Here is a 23,301-nt window from a genome sequence, read left to right on the forward strand (position 1 = left end):
CAGTCGTGTAACTCTGTGAAAAAGCCACGTCCAAACCATCTGAAACGTCTGCGGGGCTGGACTTCCGTTCTGATTGGGCCTCGGTTAGCCCCCCCACCCGGGCAGGGCGGTTATGGGTCTGGAAATGGGTTACACCCGGGCAGCCAGCTTCCAGCGCCCTGCCGGGAAATTTGGTGTTGGTTTTGCGGAGGCGCGGAGCAGTAGCGTCCGGAAGCGTCTGGACCCATGTGCGACGCTCCCCGGTTTCGACGGCGCTTCTGATTTTTGGCTAGAGCGCCCCGCGTAGCACCCCGTGGTGAGACCGCCCGGGAAAGCTGGTGGTGAGCCACGCGGTAAGTGTGATTTTTTTTTTTTTTTTCTTGTTGTTGTTGCTGCTTTTTGCGATTTATCTTTATTTGGGGTCAGTAAAATTTTGGGACTGTTTTGTGTGCCGATTTTTTTTTCAGGAAGGTGTCTCGCTCAGGCTGCTCCGAGGCTGGCTCTTTAGCCTGGGAGTTTCAGTCGGGGGGGGGGGGGGGCAGCTGGTGAATTTTGTAGCTGCCGATATAAACCATTTCTCGGCGCAGAATGTACCGCCCAACGAAAGCTCCAACCGAGAATCCGGCCCATGATCTGCATGCATTGACAACTTTGGTGCCCATCATAAGACAACTTTGGTGCCCATCATAAGACAACTTTGGTGCCCATCATAAGTTTACTGTGCGCTCGTGAACCCACTTCTTAACTACTGCGTCTTCCCCATTGTACCATGATCTATGAACTCTTCAGCCTAATCTGCTGCTTCCGACGGACACTAAGGCTGGATTTACGTTCATTTGCGACCGGGTTTTCGCCGAGTTTTGACCCTCGGCTGTTTTTCGCCCGGTCACGATCCGTGGCTCGGTTTTTGCCGCGGCGCTCAGAAGCACCGCCGGGGAGAGCTGCAACGGCCGGATGTGCAGCGGCTCGCGTTGCGACACCGCTGCGAGTTTTGTGTCTCACCTGCTCCGTGCGGCGCCCCGCGATGACCGCCAGGGAAACACAGCGGTGCCGCGGTGCAGCCCTGCCGGCGGCGGTGAGTTGGAAAAACAGCAAAAAAAGGTAATTAAAGTTTTTCTTTTTTTATCTTTTTGCAGCGATTTGTGAGGTAAGGGTGTTGTCAATGTTTTTTGAATGTATTTTTTTTCCCTCCCAAGGCCTCTCTCAGAGCGCTCCCGGCCCCACACTAAACATAAGAACATGAGAAATAGGAGCAGGAGTCGGCCATTTGGCCCCTCGAGCCTGCTCCGCCATTTAATACTGATCGATCATGGACTCAGCTCCACTTTCCTGCCCGCTCCCCATAACCCTTTACTCCCTTATCGCTCAAAAATCTGTCTATCTCTACCTTAAATATATTCAATGACCCAGCCTCCACAGCTCTCTGGGGCAGAGAATTCCACAGATTTACAACCCTCTGAGAGAAGAAATTTCTCCTCATCTCAGTTTTAAATGGGCGGCCCCTTATTCTAAGACCATGCCCCCTAGTTCTAGTCTCCCCTATGAGTGGAAACATCCTCTCTGCATCCACCTTGTCGAGCCCCCTCATTATCTTATATATTTCAATAAGATCACCTCTCAATCTTCTGAACTCCAATGAGTAGAGGCCCAACCTACTCAACCTTTCCTCATCATAAATCAAACCCTTCATCTCCGGAATCAACCTAGTGAACCTTCTCCGAACAGCCTTCAATGCAAATATATATCCCTCCTTAAATACGGAGACCAAAACTGTACGTAGTTGCCGAGGATCCCGTTTTTGCGCCGTGAAAATAGTTCACCGCCTCCCTGTGCGCTCCTGGCGCAGAGCCCATATGACGAAAGTTAAATGATTAATCGCTAACATTAATTGGGCAGTAAATTTCCCGCACCGCCTCTGTTTTCGCCGTGAAATCTGCAAAACTGAAAATCCGGCCCAAACTGTGGATGCTGAATCGTTGAGTATATTCAAGGCTGAGCGAGAGAGGATATTTGGACCCTAGTGGAATCGAGGGATATGGGAAAATCAGGCAGGAAAGGCGGCTTCTTCGGCAGTTCCCCGGAGTCGAGGATGACTTGCTTCCACACTTAAATGAGTTTGAAGATGACTGAAGAGACCAATGTGGGATCTACAGTCTCTGTCACAGATGGGACAGACGGTGGTTGGAGGGACGGGTGGGTGGGGGGGGCTTGGGTTGTCGTGCGTTCCTTCCGCTGTTTGCGCTTGGCTTCTGCGTGCTCGAGGAGGCTCGAGGTGTTCGGTGCCTTCCCGGATGCTTCTCCTCCACTTTGGGTGGTCTTGGGCCCGGGATTCCCACGAGTCGGGGGGGGGAGGAGGGGGGGGAGGGGGGAATGTTGCATTTTTTCAAGGAGGCTTTGAGGGCGTCCTTGAAGCATTTCCTCTGCCCTCCTGGGGCTCGCCTGCCGTGACGTAGATCGGAGTAGAGCGCTTGTTTCGGGAGTCTAGCGTCGGGCATGCGGACAATGTGGCCCGTCCATCAGAGCTGATCGAGCGCAGTCAATGCTTCGTTACCTGGGATGTTGGCAGGAAAGTGGAGTTGAGGTCGAAGATCAGCCACGATCTCATTGCGTGGCGGAGCAGGCTCGAGGGGCTGTATGGCCGACTCCTGCTTCTAATTCTCAGCAATAAGAATATGTATGTTGCTGTGTTGCCAGGAAGCCTCTTTTGGCCCTCGTTTCACGGCAACCAAGTCCTGAACTGAGCCTGCTGTAGGCTGCATCTCTGGTGCTGCCTCATGGGCAGCCTTGGGTCTGCTCCATGTGTTGCCACCTGAGGTGGGTGGGTGGGAGACGGTCAGTAGGTCAAATGTGGGGTCTAGAGCTAACAAATGCACAGAGATCAGCCAATACACTTGCCTCATGGTTGTCTGTAATTGGTCACCCAATTTGTCAAAGCTAGAAGAGATTCCCTCCCCAGTGTAGTAGAGCTACGAGCAACCATAGAGGGAGCACAGACTGATTGTAGGGTTACTGTCTCGGTGGGGGGGAGGGGGGTGCCTTTGCTGCAGATGCCCTTCAATCTGCCGCGTGTTCCCATGGCGACCAGCTGTTTTGTTGAAGCTTCCTGGGAGGACAGAAACACCAACATTAGCGTCCTCAACCAGGCCAACATCCCCAGCATCGAAGCACTGACCACACTCGATCAGCTCCGCTGGGCGGGCCACATTGTCCGCATGCCCGACACGAGATTCCCAAAGCAAGCGCTCTACTCGGAACTCCTTCACGGCAAACGAGCCCCAGGTGGGCAGGGGAAACGTTTCAAGGACACCCTCAAAGCCTCCCTGATAAAGTGCAACATCCCCACTGACACCTGGGAGTCCCTGGCCAAAGACTGCCCTAAGTGGAGGAAGTGCATCCGGGAGGGCGCTGAGCACCTCGAGTCTCGTCGCCGAGAGCATGCAGAAATCAAGCGCAGGCAGCGGAAGGAGCGTGCGGCAAACCTGTCCCACTCACCCTTACCCTCAAAGACTGTCTGTCCCACCTGTGACCAGGACTGTGGCTCTCGTATTGGACTGTTTAGCCACCTAAGGACTCATTCTAAGAGTGGAAGCAAGTCTTCCTCGATTCCGAGGGATTGCCTATGATGATGATAAAGCTTCCTGCAGTGTTTGCCTTTATTGCAAGGGGGATGGAGTATAAAAGCAGAGAAGACCCGCTAAAACTGTACAGGGTATTGGTGAGGCCACACCTGGAGTACCGCGTACAGTTTTTGTCTCCGTGTTTAAGGAAGGATATACTTGCATGGGAGGCTGTTCAGAAAAGGTTCACTAGGTTGATTCCGGAGATGAGGGGGTTGACTTATGAGGATAGGTTGAGTAGGTTGGGCCTCTACTCATTGGAGTTCAGAAGAATGAGAGGTGATCTTATTGAAACGTATAAGATTATGAGAGAGCTTGACAAGGTGGATGCAGAGAAGATAGGGGAAAATCAAACTAGGGGACATAGTCTTAGAATAAGGGGCTGCCCATTTAAAACTAAGATGAGGAGGAATTTCTTCTCTGAGGGTTGTAAATCTGTGGAATTCTCTGCCCCAGAGAGCTGTGGAGGCTGGGTCATTGAATATATCCAAGGTGGAGATAGATAGATTTTTGAGCGATAAGGGAGTAAAGGGTTATGGGGAGCGGGCGGGGAAGTGAAGCTGAGTCCATGATCAGATCAGCCGTGGTCTTATTGAATGGCGGAGCAGGCCGAGGGGCCCGATGGCCGACTCCTGCTCCTGTTTCTTATGTTGTTAGTGCACAATCCACTGCCGCTGATGGACTTCTCCATGGGAGCTTCATTGTCTGGTCTGGCCCCCAGTGCCAGCACCGAAACCTGAGCGATTCTCTCCTGGCCTCACTCATTTAAACCCAGGATCCTCAGTGATGCATCTTCACCCTCGGACCATCGACCTCTACCTCTCTTTGTGTCACCACCAGTTGCTTGTGCTATGGCCTCCCTTCCCAGGATCTGTAACGTTTCCTGCCTGTATAAGGGTCAGGAGGATTGAAGTTTGGTGGGTGGGGGCTTGTCCTGTTACAGCTCCCTCTTAGCTTTTATAGAAACATAGAAAGTAGGTGCAGGAGTAGGCCATTCGAGCCTGCACCACCATTCAATATGATCATGGCTGATCATGCAACTTCAGTACCCCATTTCTGCTTTCTCTCCATTACCCCCTGATCCCTTTAGCTGTAAGGGCCACATGTAACTCCCTTTTAAATATATCCAACGAACTGGCCTCAACAACTTTCTGTGGTCGAGAATTCCACAGGTTCGCAATTTTCTGGGTGAAGAAGTTTCTCCTCATCTCGGTCCTTAATGGCTTACCCCTTATCCTTAGACTGTGACCCCTGGTTCTGGACTTCCCCAACATCGGGAACATTCTTCCTGCATCTAACCTGTCCAGTCCCGTCAGAATTTTATATGTTTCGATGAGATCCCCTCTCATTCTTCTAAATTCCAGTGAATATAAGCCCAGTCGATCCAGTCTTTCTTCATATGTCAGTCCTGCCATCCCGGGAATCAGTCTGGTGAACCTTTGCTGCACTCCCTCAGTAGCAAGAACGTTCTTCCTCAGATTAGGAGACCAAAACTGCACACAATATTCAAGGTGTTATCTCCCTGGAAAACGTATGCAAAACAGGAGAATTACATCGTACAAAAGCAAAATACTGCAGATGCTGGAACCTGAAATAAAAACAGAAAATGCCAGTCAGGCAGCATCTGTGGAGTGAGCAACAGAGTTAACCTTTCAGGTCGATGACCCTTCATCAGAACTGGAAAAAGCTTTTGATAACACTCCTGTGAAGCGCATTGCGACGTTTTGTTACGTTAAAGGCACTATATAAATATAAGTTGTGTATCTTGCCACAACTAAGCAAGATACCACAGGCCAAGAAATCTAGCAAATGTATTAGGTCATTATTGTACTCATTTAGTGAAAAATGTCTTTCAGCTTTTTACAGTGGTTGGTAATGTTGGTGTTCTATAAATTTACATTTGCAGCATTTCTTCTTTCTGGTTAAAGACTATGGAAGTTGGCTGGACATTGGAACAAGGTATGTGAATTCTTCGTACTGGGTTTAAGGTCCTGCTGACATTTTTATTCATATATATATATTTATAAGGGTCTGGAACTCACGGCCTGAAAGGGTGGTAGAGGCAGAAACCCTCACCACATTTAAAAAGTACTTGGATGTGCACCTGAAGTGCCGTAACCTACAGGGCTACAGACTGGGAGCTGGAAAGTGGGATTAGGCTGGATAGCTCTTTGTCGGCCGACACGGACACGATGGGCTGAATGGCCTCCTTCTGTGCAGTAAATTTCTATGATTGTATATTGTGTGTATATATGAATAATTTTAATATCAAAGAATCAGAGACCGGTTACAGCACAGGAGGAGGCCATTCGGCCCGCCGAGCCCATGCCGGCTCTCTGCAAGAGCACCTCAGCCAGTCCCACTCCCCCGCCCTTTCTCTGTAGCCCTGCACATTTATTCCCTTCAGGTACTTATCCAACTCCCTTTTGAAAGCCGCGATTGAGTCTGCCTCCACCACCCTCTCAGGCAGCGTATTCCAGATCCTAACCACTCGCTGCGTAAAAACGTTTTTCCTCATGTCGCCTTTGGTTCTTCTGCCAATCGCCTTAAATCTGTGTCCTCTGGTTCTCGATCCTTCTGCCAATGGGAACAGGTTCTCTCTATCTACTCTGTCTAGACCCCTCATGTTTTTGAACACCTCGATCAAATCTCCTCTCAACCTTCTCTGCTCCAAGGAGAACAACCCCAGCTTCTCCAGTCTATCCACGTCACTGAAGTCCCTCATCCCTGGAACCATTCTCGTAAATCTTTTCTGAGCCCTCTCTAAGGCCTTCACATCCTTCCTAAAGTGTGGTGCCCAGAATTGGACACAATACTCCAGTTGAGGCCGAACCAGCGTTTTATACAGGTTCATCATAATTTCCACGCTTTAGTACTCTATACCTCTATTTATGATGTCCAGGATCTGTTAAGCATGTTTAACGGCTTTCTCAACCTGCCCTACCACTTTCAACAATTTGTGCACATATACCCCCACCTCTCTCTATTCAAGCACGCCCTTTAAGATTATACCCTTTAGTTTATATTTCCTTTCCTCATTCTTTCCACCAAAATGTATCACTTTGCACATTTCTGCTTTAAATTTCATCTGCCCCGTGTCCACCCATTCCACCAGCCTGTCTCTGTCCTCTTGAAGCCTATCACTATCCTCCTCACTGTTCACCATACTTCCACGTTTTGTGTCATTGCTAATTTTGAAATTGTGCGCTGTACTCTCGAGTCCAAATCATTAATATATATCAAGAACAGCAGTGGTCCCAGTACCGACCTCTTGGGAACACCAGTGTATACTTTCCTCCAGTCCGAAAAATAACCGTGCACCACTACTCTCATCACAGCCAATCTTGTGTCCATGCTGCTACTGCCCTTTTTATTCCATGAGCTTCAACGTTGCTTATATATTATTAATATAATATATTTATTTATTAATATATATATATAAAATTATTGATGTGTATATCTATGTACTGAAGAAATAGCAGGGGTAGTCCATTCGGCCCCTCAAGCCTGCTCCGCAATTCAGTGAGAGCGTGGCTGATTTTCCACCTCAACTCCACTTTCCCGTCCAATCCCCATATCCCTTCATTCCTTTAGTGTCCAAAAATCTATCAATCTCTGTCTTGAATATGGAAATTTCCAATGTAAAAGTGTCTCGTTACAGTGCCGCTGGTGGCAGGAGTGTGCAATTACAGCGTGACAGTTTACATAGTGATTTCCCATTATAACGATGTTTATTCTTGATATTAGCCTCCATCGAACACCCAAAGAGCCTTCATTTTCCATCGGGGGTGGGAAGGCGAATTTAACATTTTTAACAAACAGGCGAATTATGAGATTGTAATCCTATTGCGATAAAAGTTCCAGAATTTGGGATTGATTGGCCCATCTCCCGATGATGTCTATAGGTGGGGTGGGGGGTGGGGGAGGGGGGAATTAATTGATCCAGTGTGGTAATTTAGTCCATTGTTGGAAAATTCTACCTCTCTATCTTTGTGTCCCATTATTAATCAACTGTGGCTCAGTGGGCAGCACCCTCGCCTCTGAGTCAGAAGATTGTGGGTTCAAGTCTGACTCCAGGGACTTGAGCACATTTAGACTCACACTCCAGTGCAATGCCGATAGAGTGCTGCACTGTCGGAGGTGCCATCTTTCGGATGAGACGTTAAACCGAGGCCCCCCTCAGGCAGACACGAAAGATCTCATGGCACTATTTCGAAGAAGAGCAGCGGAGTTCTCCCCGGTGTCCCGGGGCCAATATTTATCCCTCAATCAACATCACTAAAACGGATTATCTGGGTCATTATCACATTGCTGTTTGTGGGAGCTTGCTGTGCGCAAATTGGCTGCCGTGTTTCCTACATTGCAACAGTGACTGCATTTCAAAAAGTACTTCATTGGCTGTACAGCGCTTTGGGATGTCTGGTGGTTGTGAAAAGCGCTATATAAATGCAAATCATTTTTTAATATACTAAACGATTACACTATATATTTATATCACATACATGTTGAGATAAAACTGTTTTGTGAGAAACTTATCGCAAATCTTTCGGAGGAGGAACTTTAATTTAACCCCTCATGATTGCCGTCCTAACCCCGTGCCACCGCCATGTTCCACTTCAATAATGTAAACATTGGCAGAAAAATGTCTGCAACTCTGAGCATTTCACCTTGCAGTGAGTCTGTGCAAAAAAGGCTGGTTGTTCGTCACATTTAATGTACTGGAACATGCATCTTAACTACGCTTGTATTAATTGCTGACAACATAGATTCGGCACCTGTGTAAATAGACTCATGTCAGAAACATTGAAGGGGAGTGAATTGTCCATCTTGGATTTCATGCCAATCGTGGGATGAGTCGGGCACAAGTTGGTTCCGATAGATTGTCCGATCTCTCTCTGATGGGGGCTGGATTTTAGCCTTTTCTGTTTTTCGGGGCGAAAACGGAGGCAGGGCGGGAAAGTTACCGTCCAGGAATAGTTTGCGCTTTGGTGAGGAAATTTCGGCCATCTGGGCCCTGTGTCAGGGGGCGCAGCGCGAAAGGAGGCGTTGTGCACGTTTCGAGACGCAAAAGTGGGTAACTCCCCGTTGTATATGGAGAAAGAGTCAGACTGAACACTGTGAGCTCAAAGTAAAGTGTGACCGTAGTCTTTTATTGCAGGTCTCCAGAGTGCCTCTCCAACCTGTAAAGACTTCTTAAATACCTACGCTCCCAAAGGATTATGGGATCCCTTGGGACTCCGGGGAATGAGCCCTCTGGTGGCTGTACAGAGTAACTACAAGTCCACATATATAACACTCCCGAACTAAACTGGCCCTGCAGGGCTGCTGGGATGATGGGTTCTGCTTCATGGTCAACCATGGTGTCGGTTACCACTGATGTGTGTGTTGTGGGATTAAAAAAGCTAGGGTCCAAGGTGGATTGCTCAGGGTAATCCATGAATCTAAGTTTAATTTGGTCCAAGTGCTTCCAGTGAATGAGTCCATTTGAAAGTTTGACCCGAAACATCCTGCTCCCGTCTTTGGCCACGACAGTGCCGGGAAGCCACTTGGGACCTTATCCATAATTTAATACAAATACAGGATCATTGACTTCAATCTCGCGTGACACATTTGCGCTATCATGGTATGCACTTTGTTGAAGCCGCCTGCTCTCTACCTGTTCAGGTAGATCAGGGTGAACTAACGAGAGCCTTGTCTTAAGTGCTCTTTTCATGAGCAGTTCAGCAGGTGGGATCCCAGTGAGTGAGAGTGGTCTCGTGCGGTAGCTAAGCAGGACTCAGGATAGGTGAGTCTGCAGTGAGCCTTCAGTTACCCTCTTCAAGCCTTGCTTGATGGTTTGCACTGCTCGCTCTGCCTGACCATTGGACGCTGGTTTAAACGGGGCAGATGTGACATGTTTGATCCCGTTACGGGTCATGAATTCTTTGAACTCAGCATTGGTAAAACATGGCCCGTTGTCGCTCACCAGGACATCGGGTAAGCCGTGTGTGGCAAACATGGCCCGCAAGTTTTCAGTGGTGGCAGCGGACGTGCTAGCCGACATTATCTCACTTTCAATCCACTTGGAGTACGCGTCTACAACCACAAGGAACATTTTACCCAAGGACGGGCCTGCATAATCGACGTGACCCTGGACCACGGTTTGGAGGGCCAAGACCATGAACTTAGTGGCGCCTCCCTGGGTACATTGCTTAACTGCGAGCGTGTATTACATCTGTGAACGCAGGACTCTAAGTCCGCATCGATACCGGGCCACCACACGTGGGATCTGGCTATCGCTTTCATCATTACGATGCCTGGGTGGGTACTGTGGAGGTCATTGATGAAGGTATCTCTGCCCTTCTTGGGGACCACTACTCGATTGGCCCTCAGAAGGCAGTCAGTCTGCCTGTATAGAGATTTCAGCTTTGCGCCACTGGAACGGCTTTATCTCTTCCTGCATTTCCACTGGGACACTGGACCAGCTCCCGTGAAGTACACAGCTTTTGACTAGAGATAATAAGGGGTCCTGGCTTGTCCAGGTTTTGATCTGCCGGGCAGTGACAGGTGATTGCTCACTCTCAAATGCTTCCATGACCATGGCTAGGTCTGCAGGCTGCGCCATTTCCACCCCTTTGGTGGGCAATGGCAGCCTACTGAGAGCATCGGCGCAGTTTTCTGTGGCGGATGGTGCAGTTGTATGCGGACAACGTGAGCGCCCATCCCTGGATGCGGGCCGATGCGTTGGTATTTATCCCTTTACTCTCGGAAAACAGGGATATAAGTGGCTTATGGTCAGTTTCCAATTCGAATTTTAGCCCAACCAGGTATTAATGCATTTTCTTTACCCCATAGATACTTGCTAACGCTTCTTTTTCAAGCGAGTGCAGCGAAGGTTCACCAGACTGATTCCCGGGATGGCGGGACTGACCTATCAAGAAAGATTGGATCAACTGGGCTTGTATTCACTGGAGTTCAGAAGAATGAGAGGGGACCTCATAGAAACGTTTAAAATTCTGACGGGTTTAGACAGGTTAGATGCAGAAAGAATGTTCCCAATGTTGGGGAAGTCCAGAACCAGGGGTCACAGTCTGAGGATAAGGGGTAAGCCATTTAGGACCGAGATGAGGAGAAACTTCTTCACCCAGAGAGTGGTGAACCTGTGGAATTCTCTACCACAGAAAGTAGTTGAGGCCAATTCACTAAATATATTCAAAAGGGAGTTAGATGAAGTCCTTACTACTCGGGGGATCAAGGGTTATGGCGAGAAAGCAGGAAGGGGGTACTGAAGTTTCATGTTCAGCCATGAACTCATTGAATGGCGGTGCAGGCTAGAAGGGCTGAATGGCCTGCTCCTGCACTTATTTTCTATGTTTCTATGTTTCTAATCATGCTGACGGCTCTCTCGGCCTTAGACAGACTCCTGGATACATAAGCAACCGGTTGCAGTTTCCCAAAATCATTAGCTTGTTGCAATACACACCCGACGCCATATGATGACCCATCACATGCTAGTACCAAACGCTTACATGGATCATACAACACAAGCAATTTGTTTGAGCATAACAATTTTCTTGCTTTTACAAAGGCATTTTCTTGGCTTTTGCCTCAAACCCATTCGCCCCCTTTTCGTAGTAAAACATGTAGTGGTTCTAACAGTGTGCTGAGACCCGGTAAGAAGTTACCAAAGTAGTTCAAGAGTCCCAGAAACGACCGCAGCTGCGTCACGTTCTGTGGCCTCGGTGCGTTCTCGATTGCCTCCGCCTTCGCGTTGGTGAGCCTGATGCCGTCCGCCGCAATCCTCCTTCCCAGGAACTCGACTTCAGGCGCCAGGAAAACGCACTTCGAGCATTTTAACCTGAGCCCCACGCGGTTGAGTCGACTAAGAACCTCCTCCAGGTTCTGCAGGTGCTTGACTGTGTTCCGACCTGTGACCAAGATGTCGTCCTGAAATACCACGGTGTGCGGGACCAACTTAAGTAAACTTTCCATGTTTCTTTGGAATATCGCCGCCGCGGATCGGATTCCAAACGGGCATCCGTTATAAACAAAAAGACCTTCGTGCGTGTTGATGCAGGTGAGGGCCTTCGATGATTTCTCTAGTTCCTGCGTCATGTAAGCTGAAGTCAGATCCAGCTTCGTGAACGTCTTTCCTCCCGCCAGCGTTGCAAAGAGGTCGTCAGCTTTTGGTAGTGGGTATTGGTCCTGCAGGGAGAAACGATTGATAGTTGCTTTGTAATCGCCACAGATTCTGACGGTGCCGTCTCCCTTGAGAACTGGGACAATAGGACTGGCCCACTCGCTGAACTCGATCGGTGGAATGATGCCCTCTCGTTGCAGCCGATCTAGCTCGATCTCTACCCTTTCTCTCATCATGTATGGTACTGCTCTCGCTTTGTGATGGATGGATCGTGCTCCCGGAATTAGATGGATCTGCACTTTTGCTCCTTGGAATTTCCCGATGCCTGGTTCGAACAGCAAAGGAAATTTGCTTAAGACCTGGGCACACCAAGTGTCGTCAGCGGGCGATAGTGCTCGGATGTTGTCCCAGTTCCAGCGTATCTTTCCCAGCCAGCTCCTGCCGAGCAGCGTGGGACCATCGCCCGGTACCATCCAGAGTGGTAGCTTGTGCACCGCTCCATCGTAGAAGACCTTTACAATAGCATTGCCGATTACAGGAATCACTTCTTTAGTGTAAGTTCTTAGTCTCGTGCGAACTGGAGTTAAGACTGGCCTTGAGGCCTTGTTGCACCATGATGGACTGGCTCGTGCCCGTGTCCAGCTCCATTAACACCGGGAATCCATTTAGTTTAACATTCAGCATTGTTGGGGGACAGTTCGTGGTGAATGTGTGCACTCCATGTACCTCTGCCTCCTCTATCTGAGGCTCTGGTTCATAGTAATCCTCCGTGGATCTGTCCTCCTCTGCAACGTGGTGGTTTGCAGGTTTAACAGACTTAGCAGCTCGCCTGCACACTCGTTGGAGATGTCCCATTGTTCCACACCACTTGCAAACGTATCCTTTGAATCGGCATGAATAGAAACGATGATCACCCCCGCAGTGCCAATAAGGTGTTAATGGCCTTGCGTTCATCACCCTTGATGGTGGACTCTGAGACATCTGTGGGTATGTGTGACCTGCCCTGTAAATTACAATTCGAAAACAACATCACTCTGTTCACAGTACTTGTAGCAGCACTTGTGTGCTGAGAGATTTGCTTTGCATTGTCACTGGTGGCAATGAACGCCTGTGCTATCGCTATGGCCTTACTCAAGGTTGGGGTCTCTACAGTCAAAAGCTTGCGAAGTATGGTTTCGTGGCCAATGCCAAGTACGAAAAATTCTCTGAGCATGTGCTCCAAATGTCCTTCAAATTCACAATGTCCTGCAAGGCGTCTCAGCTCGGCGACGTAACTCACCACTTCCTGGCCTTCAGACCTTTTGTAGGTGTCGAACCGGTACCTCGCCATCAGAACGCTTTCCTTCGGGTTCAAATGCTCTCGGACCAGTTGTACGATTTCTCCGTGCGTTTCGCTGGAGTGAGCAGATTCTTCATGAGGCCATACATTGGTGCCCCACAGACGGGGAGGAAGATCGCTCTACGTTTTGGCAGCACTCTCTTCCCCATCTAGCTCGTTGGCCACGAAATATTGGTCGAGTCGCTCCACAAAAGTTTCCCAATCATCTCCCTCCGAAAATTTCTCCAGGATGCCCACTGTTCTCTGCATCTTTGGGTTTGCTATCTGCATCTCGTCGCCAGTTGTTGTGCATGGAGAAAGAGTCAGACTGAACACTGAGCTCAAAGTAAAGTGTGACCGTAGTCTTTTATTGCAGGTCTCCAGAGTGCCTCTCCAACCTGTGAAGCCTCCTTAAATCCCTGTGCTCCCAAAGGATTATGGGATCCCTTGGGACTCCGGGGAATGAGCCCTCTGGTGGCTGTACAGAGTAAATACAAGTCCACATATATAACACTTCCGAACTAAACTGGCCCTGGAGCGCTCCGACAGAAGCAGGCGGTGGGAGGGGGGAAACCTTAAAAAAAAAGAACCCACAATAACATTCCCAAAACATTGCCCACGCCACCACGACTCAAATCGCTGAAAACGTTAAAAGAACGAACACTCGCACTTACCCCTGGAGAACTTTACCTCCCTCTCCGCCGCCGGCTATGGTGGACCGCTCTGATTGCCCAGGCGGTCATTGCGGACGCGCTTCCGGATGGACGGATCGGGGAAAATTCTGAACTTGCGCCGGTGTTGCGAGCAGAGGCGTTGCACACCCGGCACAGCTCTTCGCAAAACCCGACAGGAGGATCGCGGCCTTTCACGCCGCTGCGGGGCAAAACCCCGAGCGCAAAGGGCCGGATTCTCCAGCCCCAAGACTGCATACCTTGCTTATCGAGAGTTGTCACCGTGATGTTCCCTGTAACACTTTTCAAATGTCAAGCTTCTGCGATAATTAGCATGCTGTGCTTTTCCCAGAAGCTCAGTGATTTTTATAATGGCAGCTACACCCGAACGTACCTTTGAGCTATCGAAGCTTTTTAACGCCCTAATTGAAAGCACTCGTTCAGTTCATTAAATATGACTTTTCCATTCTTATTAATCTCCCAGCTTGCAATATTTCAGAGCCTGAAGTTTGTCGGAATGTTTGCCAACTTTTCTAATTGCTCAAAACATTTTACTCATCTGAATTAATGAGAGATTATCATTGTCTATTCTTAGTTTGCCCCAGTTAATTAAGCCCTTGAGCTGCGATGTGGCTCTTTGTCCACCTCGAAGCCATGGTCTGCAGCGAGCACAGTAACAGCACTTCAATCACAAGGATTTAATTAATCAGGAAAAGTAACAGCCTGTGGTAGCAACAAAGCTCCTTTTCTTCGCCCCGTTCTCTGTGTCTGATCCAACTCCCTCCCTCTGCGTCCGTTTCTGATCTAACCCCGCTCCACCACAGCCCACAATATCTCTCGTGCGCCATTGTGCTACTCGCTACTACTGTCGATCTCAAACCATTTAATCGGGTACAGAGGAGATTTACAAGGATGTTGCCTGGACTGGAAAATTTTAGCTCTGAGGAAAGATTGGATAGACTGGAACAGAGGAGGCCGAGGGGAGACTTAATTGAGGTGTATAAAATTATGAGAGAGCCTAGATGGTGTAGATAGGAAGCACTTATTTCCATTAGCAGTGAGGCCTATAACCAGGGGCATAGATTTAAAGTAATTGGTAGAAGGATTAGAGAAGAGTTGATAAATGTTTCCACCCAGAGGGTGGTGGGGGTCTGGAACTCACTGTCTGAAAGGGTGATAGAGGCAGAAACCCTCATTGCATTTATAAAGCACTTGGATATGCACTTGAAGTGTCGTAACCTCCACCATCATCATAGGCAGTCCCTCGGAATCGAGGAAGACTTGCTTCCACTCTAAAAGTGAGTTCTCAGGTGACTGAACAGTCTAATACGGGAATTACAGTCTCTGTCACAGGTGGGACAGACAGTGGTTGAAGGAAAGGGAGGGTGGGACTGGTTTGCCGCACACTCCTTCCGCTGCCTGCGCTTGGTTTCTGCATGCTCTCCGCGACGAGACTCGAGGTGCTCAGCGCCCTCCCGGATGCTCTTCCTTCACTTAGGGCGTCTTTGGGCCAGGGACTCCCAGGTGTCAGTGGGGATGTTGCACTTTATCAAGAAGGCTTTGAGGGTGTCTTTGAAACGTTTCCTCTGCCCACCTGGGGCTCGCTTGCTGTGTAGGAGTTCCGAGTAGAGCGCTTGCTTTGGGAGTCTTGTGTTGGGCATGCGAACAATGTGGCCCGCCCAGTGGAGCTGATCGAGTGGTCAGTGCTTCGATGCTGAGAATGTTGGCCTGATCGAGAACACTGATGTTGATGTGTCTGTCCTCCCAGAGGATTTGCAGGATTTTGCGGAGGCAGTGCTGGTGGTACTTCTCCAGCGCTTTAAGGTGTCTACTGTATGGTCCACGACTCTGAGCCATATAGGAGGGCGGGTATCACTACTGCCCTGTCGATCATAAGCTTAGTACCAGATTTGAGGTCCTGCTCTTCAAACACACTCTTCCGAAGGCGACCGAAGGCTGCACTGGCACACTGGAGGCGGTGTTGGACCTCGTCGTCGATGTCTGCCCTTGCTGAAGATGGTCACGATTACTGCATTTCTGAGATCTCCCAGCATGCTCTCCTCCTTCCAGATCGGAGAGATGTGGTCATGCATTCGTGCCAATAGTGCAGCTTGTAACCTACAGACCGAGAGTTGGAATGTGGGATTAGGCTGGATAACTCTTTGTCGGCCGGCACTGACGCAATGGGTTGAATTGGCCTCCTGTGCCATAAATTTCTATGAATTTTCAGTAGTAAAATGACTCCAGTTATGGAGCAAGAGAAAGTCTGGGACAACCCTGCCTCCCAATAATGTCCCAGTTATCAACAACAACGAGCATTTTGTCATGCCTTTATAACGTAGCCAAGCATCCCAAGACATTTCACACGAGCCTTATCAAACATGATTTAACGCCTAGGCCACATATTAGGACAGGTGACCAAAAGGCTGTTCAAAGAGGAGATTTAGAGGAGATTTGATAGAGGTGTAACTAATATATAAAAGTGATTCACACACACTAATAAGAGGCATGTTAAAAATGTCAAATGGTGATGCATAATCCATAAACTGATTGATTTCAACACTATTGTCAGAGAAATACAGTGTCTTGGTGAGAAACTTCAGCTCACTTATTTTTGTGAGCTGTGCTTAAAAAGAAGAGTATCTGGGGGTGAGTTGGCTCCATAGTTTATTGACCGTTCACTTCTAGGGATCACCGTGGCTGCTGTCTGTCGCCTGCAGACTTTAAATGTTTTACATGAAATGATGGGGCTGAATTTGGGGTCGGAGGCTTCCCGCGGGCGATGCCTCCAACCAGCAAAGAATCTACGCACTTACCTTCTGCCTCGGGATCCACAGAGACTCGCTCCTGGGCCTCTACGCGTAGTCCTGCGTTTAGAGCCCTGGGGGGGGGGGGGCAGGCGCCCCTGGGATCACATGGGCCGGCCCAACCAATGAAGGAAGGGGATTAGCCCATTCACGCTTAAGTGGATTCTGTACATATGGATTCTACATTTCATCATCACAGGCAGTCCCTCGGAATCGAGGAAGACTTGCTTCCACTCTTAAAATGAGTCCTTACGTGGCTGAACAGTCCAATACGAGAACCACAGTCTCTGTCACAGGTGGGACAGACAGTGGTTGAAGGAAAGGGTGGGTGGGGAGTCTGGTTTGCCGCACGCTCCTTCCGCTGCCTGCGCTTGATTTCTGCATGCTCTCGGCGACGAGACTCGAGGTGCTCAGCGCCCTCCCGGATGCACTTCCTCCACTTGGGGTGGTCTTTGGCCAGGGACTCACAGGTGTCGGTGGGGATGTTGCACTTTATCAGCGAGGCTTTGAGGGTGTCCTTGAAACGTTTCCTCTGCCCATCTTTGGCTTGTTTGCCGCGAAGGAGTTCCGAGTAGAGCGCGTGCTTTGGGAGTGTCGTGTCGGGTATGTGGACAATGTGGCCTGCCCAGCAGAGCTGATCGAGTGTGGTCAGTGCTTGGGATGTTGGCCTGGTCGAGGACGTTAATGTTGGTGCGTCTGTCCTCCCAGGGGATCTGTAGGATCTTGCGGCGACATCGTTGGTGGTAAAGCGTGAATGAGGATCTCACAAAAAAACAGTTAACATAATAAATACATTTTTAAAAATTACATATTTAAAATTAATTAAAACACAAATTAAACATGGAAAACAAATTTAATTTTTGGAAAAATACATTTAAAAGCGGTCGAAACCTAACCTTATTGTACATGTGTTTTAATGTTTAAATGAATGAAAAAACATTATTTTAATGTGTGTTTTTAAAAACGCTGACGCAGGCCTTGCGCTTGTTTTACTAGGCGTAAGAATTTCACAGGCATTCGCTGGGCAGAAATAGCCCGACTCTTCGCCTGCGGATGTCCTTTACCCGGGAATTCTCGACAGATCGCAAGTTCTGCGTTTTCGCGCATGCGCCTGCCTAAACCCAGAACCTGCGCGGCCCGTACGACGCGAGCGCACCTCGTGCCCGCCCGTATTGGCCACAAGTTACGCCCCGTTATTGGGCATCCACTGTCCAATCGCTAGTGGATGTGGGACTTGCAGCAATATGAGACACACGAGGAGAGACTGGATCGACTGGGCTTGTATCCACTGGAGTTTAGAAGGATGAGCGGGGATCTCATAGAAACATATAAAATTCTGATGGGATTGGACAGGTTAGAGGCTGGAAGAATGTTCCCGTTGCTGGAGTTCCAGAACCAGGGGTCACAGTCTAAGGATAAGGGGTAAGCCATTTAGGACCGAGATGAGGAGAAACTTCTTTACTCAGAGAATTGTGAGCCTGTGGAATTCTCTACCGCAGAGAGTTGTTGAGGCCAGTTCGTTAGATATATTCAAAAGGGAGTTAGATGTGGCCCTTATGGCCAAAGGGATCAACGGGTATGGAGAGAAAGCAGGAAAGGGGTACTGAGGTTGAATGATCAGCCATGATCAGATTGAATGGCGGTGCAGGCTCGAAGGGCCGAATGGCCTACTCCTGCACTTACTTTCTATGATCGACAATCCTAGAGAGGCGATAAGATCGGAAGATGGAGGCATGCTGTTGTGGAGTAATATTCTGGAGTGGAGTTTAAGCATGTTGTTGAAGAGACAACTTTACTTTGCATCTGATTACTGTGTACAGTTTTGGTCTCCTTCCCTAAGGAAGGATGTACTTGCCTTAGAAGGGGTGCAGCAAAGGTCCACAATTTGTTCCCTTTTTAACCAATAAGGGTTACGGGGAACGGGCGGGTAAGTGGAGCTGAGTCCACGGTCAGATCAGCCATGATCTTGTTTGGCGGAGCAGGCTCGAGGGGCTAGATGGCCTACTCCTGTTCCTAATTCTTCTGTTCTTATGTTCTTAGATATCTCATTGAAATGTACAAAATTCTTTGAGGGCTTGATAGGGTAGATGCAGGGAGGATGTTTCCCCTGGGCTGGAGAGTCTAGAACCAGGGGTCACAGTCTCAGGATAAGGGGTCGGCCATTTAGGACTGAGATGAGGAAGAATTTCTTCACTCAGAGGGAGGTGAATCTTTGGAATTCTCTGCCCCAGAGGGCTGTGGATGCTGAGTCGTTGAGTATATTCAAGACTGAGATCGATAGATTTTTGGACTCGAGGGGCATCAAGGGATATGGGGACCGGGCGGGAAAGTGGAGTTGAGGTCGAAGATCAGCCGTGATCGTATTGAATGGCCTGCTCTTCCCATTTATGTTCTTATTGTGCTATGCCCAACTTTAGAGAGTTTATTGCTGATACTGGGCAACAAAGGTAGAAAAAAATATGTCTTCTGTTCCCATGTTCCAGCGTAACTTGTCGCGATGTGTTCAAATGTTCACAAAAAACATAAATTTTTGGGGGGGATTGTGGGGGGAGGGCAAAGTACATGGCACTGAAATTCCGTGCGGATTCTCTCGGTCTTCCGCTGTAACATCAGTCGTGTAATGGAACAGCTGTTGCACTGTCACGTGATGTTCACGAGACTCAATAAAACCCCAGCCAGTTGGGTCTGGGTCATCCGCGATGCGGTATGCAATTGTGAGCCTAGTGGATGAACTGGTAACATAGAAAAATAGAAAATAGGTGCAGGAGTAGGCCATTCGGCCCTTCGAGCCTGCACCACCATTCAATAAGGTCATGGCTGATCATTCCCTCAGTACCCCTTTCCTGCTTTCTCTCCATCGGCCTTGATCCCTTTAGCCGTAAGGGTCATATCTAACTCCCTCTTCAATATATCCAATGAACTGGCATCAACAACTCTCTGCGATAGGGAATTCCACAGGTTAACAACTCTCTGAATGAAGAAGTTTCTCCTCATCTCGGTCCTAAATGGCTTACCCCTTATCCTTAGACCGCATCCCCTGGTTCTGGACTTCCCCAATATCGGGAACATTCTTCCTGCATTTAACCTGTCCAGTCCCGTCAGAATTTTATATGTTTCTATGAGATCCCCTCTCATCCTTCTAAACTCCAGTGAATAAAGGCCCAGTCGAGCCAGTCTCTCCTCATGTTAGTCCAGGAATCAGTCTAGTGAACCTTCGCTGCACTCCCTCAATAGCAAGAACGTCCTTCCTCAGATTAGGAGACCAAAACTGAACACAATATTCCAGGTGAGGCCTCACTAAGGCCCTGTACAACCGCAGTAAGACCTCCCTGCTCCTATACTCAAAACCCCTAGCTATGAAGGTCAACATAATGTGTAGTGTAATCGTTACACCTTTGTTGATAAACCAACTAGTTCTTCATAGCAATGCTATATAAAGTATTGATGAGGCCACACATGGAATACTATGTACAGTTTTGGTTTCCATATTTATGAAAGGATATACTTGCTTTGGAGGCAGTTCAGAGAAGGTTCACTAGGTTGATTCCGGAGATGAGGGGATTGACTTATGAGGAAAGGGTGAGTAGGTTGGGCCTCTACTCATTGGAATTCAGAAGAATGAGAGGTGATCTTATCGAAACATATAAGATTATGAGGGGGCTTGACGAGGTGGATGCAGAGAGGATGTTTCCACTGATGAGACTAGAGGGCATGATCTTAGAATAAGGGGCCGCCCATTTAAAAGAGATGAGGAGAAATTTCTTCTCTCAGGGTTGTAAATCTGTGGAATTCGCTGCCTCAGAGAGCTGTGGAAGCTGGGACATTGAATAAATTTAAGACAGAAATAGACAGTTTCTTAAACGATATGGGGAGTGGGCGGGGAAGTGGAGCTGAGCCCATGATCGTATTGAATGGCGGAGCAGGCTCGAGGGGCTGTATGGTCTACTCCTGTTCCTATTTCTTATGTTCGTATGTAATGTGTTGCTGTGAATTCTTAAGCCAAGAACCCATGAAGCAAATACATTACAGTATACATGATGATAAGAGCAGAGTTGATACATCGATGGAAATTCCAAACCACATGGTTCACGTGCCTTTGTGAAATCTTCTGTCACTGTGGCAATTATTGAATGCAAATTCTGCACCAAGGCGTCCTGAACACTTGAGACCACCAGCTATTCAGCAGGTCCTCCCCGGGCCTTCAGTACACCAAACCAGCTCCTAAATAAAATGGTTGATCATAGATAACCGAGTTCAGTGGCCTTCCGGTGTCTAAAAAGGCCAGACAAGCACAGACCACTGGGGAAAGGTCAGAAGAGGCTCTATATTCTAAAACTGAGTTTGAAGATTGATCCCACGCAGCATCACACCTGTATTGTTGTACCCTTAAACTCAAACCCAAACCAGACCAATCCAGTTAGTCCCACGCACACTGCTCTTTCCCCATATCCCTGAAAATGTTTCTCCTCCAAATATTTATCCAATTCCTTTTTGAAGGCTACTATTCAATCTGTCGTCACTACCCTATCAGGCAGGGCGTTCCAAATTCTAACCGCTTGTTGCTTAAAAAAAAAGTTTCCCTCATGTCGCTTCTGGTTCTTTTGCCAGTCACCTTCAATCTGCGTCCTATCGCCCTCTTAAGCAAAGAACCCATGCAGCAAATACATTGCAAGTAGGAGACGGGTTGATTTCGCAGTGAAATGGTGGAAATGCTGAAAGAATCTGTGGAATGTCAGGGCCCGCACCTTCGTGTAAAGGTCATTTTTATTTTTGGTTTCACATTTGGCATGTTACAGTGGTGGTTCAATGTTGCGCTGTGATGCGAATTTAATCTACTTTGCTTACTTAGCATTTGCATATGTCTGTACAAATTATACTTTGCACGTTGCTGAAACATAAATGGAAAATTGTTGACCGATTTTATTTGCTCTGCCATAATAAATGGTAATCAAGATCACTTAGCTGTGCAAACAGTGTTGTTACCACACCCACCTCCGAGACGTCAATAAAAGTTGCTTTTTGGCACCAAGATCAAGAGTCGGCCTGTTTAGATAGAAAGGCTTGCATTTATATAGTGCCTTTCACAACCTCCGGGCGTCCCAAAGTGCTTTACAGCCAATGAAGTACTTTTTGAAGTGTGGTCGCTGTTGTAACGAGGGAAACGCGGCAGCCAATTTGCGCACAGCAAGCTCCCACAAACAGCAATGTGATAATGACCGGATAATGTGTTTTTGTTATGTTGATTGAGGGATAAATATTGGCCCCAGGACACCGGGGAGAACGTCCCTGCTCTTGTTCGAAATAGTGCCATGGGATCTTTTATGTCCACCTGAGAGAGCAGACAGGGCCTCGGTTTAACGTCTCAACTGAAAGACGGCACCTCCAACAGTGCGGCGCTCCCTCAGTACTGCCCCTCCGACAGTGCGGCGCTCCCTCAGTACTGCCCCTCCGACAGTGCGGCGCTCCCTCAGTACTGCCCCTCCGACAGTGCGGCGCTCCCTCAGTACTGCCCCTCCGACAGTGCGGTGCTCCCTCAGTACTGCCCCTCCGACAGTGCGGTGCTCCCTCAGTACTGCCCCTCCGACAGTGCGGCGCTCCCTCAGCACTGCACAGGAGTGTCAGCCTGGATTTTTGTGTTAATTCCCCAGGCGCAGGCCAGAAGACCCTATTTTACTCGATGTTGTCATAGCTGTGCAAGAGACAATATATAAATGCTGACTAAATTGGAAACCGTCGTCTGTAAATATAATCTCGGGCTTTGTTTTAAGTGGCAAGATGTGTATGAATTAGCAGGCTTCATATTAGTCTGTGGCTATAAAAGAGAAACGCTGAAGGCCTTTGCCTGTGCTCGTGCCACCACTTTCCCGCCCTGTTCAACGTGCAGTGTTGTCGAGTGAGACTTGATCTGTAAGGAGTCGAAATTCGGTTCTGACACCATCCGTACAAACCAAATATGGCGGGAGCGGCGCCAAGGGGCGCTGCACGCTGGATGATGTCACCACATGGGTGGCGTTAGATGGCGCAGCCTCACCTCTTGGCGCCTCTACCAAAGAGCCTGCTGAAATTCTCCCGCGCCGTGGACTCCGCTAAACACCGATGGCAGGCCATTGCCATCCGTTAGCATCGGTGAGAGGCGGCTAACGGGCGCCGTTAGAAAGCGAGTTTCGATTCCTAAATCTCTCCTAGCTCATGGAAATTTACCCCGGATATGGGTGGTGGGAGTCAAGCCAGTGCTGGAACAAATAAATGACTGCCTTCCATTCACCTAGTTTGCACATGTAAGCCAATAAATAATGCTACCTTAGCTGCATTAGCGAGATTATGCTGGCTCATGCAATCTGGCATTCTCGTATCACCGCTCCGCAGATACACAGGAGCTGTGTTGTTTGCTGTTTACTTGCCTGTGAAGTGGTGGTTTGATGTCTCTGCAAGATCTTGCAAATCCCCTGCGAGGACAGACGCACCAACATTAGTGTCCCCAATCAGGCCAACATCCCCAGCATCGAAGCACTGACCACAGTCGACCAGCTCCGCTGGGCAGGCCACATTGTCCGCATGCCCGACACGAGACTCCCAAAGCAAGCGCTCTACTCTGAACTCCTTCACGGCAAACGAGCCAAAGGTGGGCAGAGGAAACGTTTCAAGGACACCCTCAAAGCCTCCTTGATAAAGTGCAACATCCCCACCGACACCTGGGAGTCCCTGGCCAAAGACCGCCCTAAATGGAGGAAGAGCATCCGGGAGGGCGCTGAGCACCTCGAGTCTCGTCGCCGGGAGCGTGCAGAAAGCA

General features: G+C 48.8%; 1 protein-coding gene across 6 annotated transcripts in view; it reads left to right on the forward strand.

Annotated features, from left to right (window-relative positions):
• pign (phosphatidylinositol glycan anchor biosynthesis, class N) overlaps window positions 1-23,301 on the forward strand; it is a 204,013-nt gene that overhangs the window by 173,160 nt on the left and 7,552 nt on the right. For all 6 annotated transcript variants that reach the window (XM_070880352.1, XM_070880351.1, XM_070880346.1 and 3 more), the window contains one exon: window positions 5,503-5,555. In XM_070880352.1, the coding sequence (XP_070736453.1) occupies window positions 5,503-5,555 (53 nt within the window). The remainder of the gene's footprint in view (window positions 1-5,502; window positions 5,556-23,301) is intronic.

Source organism: Pristiophorus japonicus, chromosome 5 (genome assembly GCF_044704955.1).
Source record: "Pristiophorus japonicus isolate sPriJap1 chromosome 5, sPriJap1.hap1, whole genome shotgun sequence".
Classification (NCBI taxonomy): domain Eukaryota; kingdom Metazoa; phylum Chordata; class Chondrichthyes; family Pristiophoridae; genus Pristiophorus; species Pristiophorus japonicus.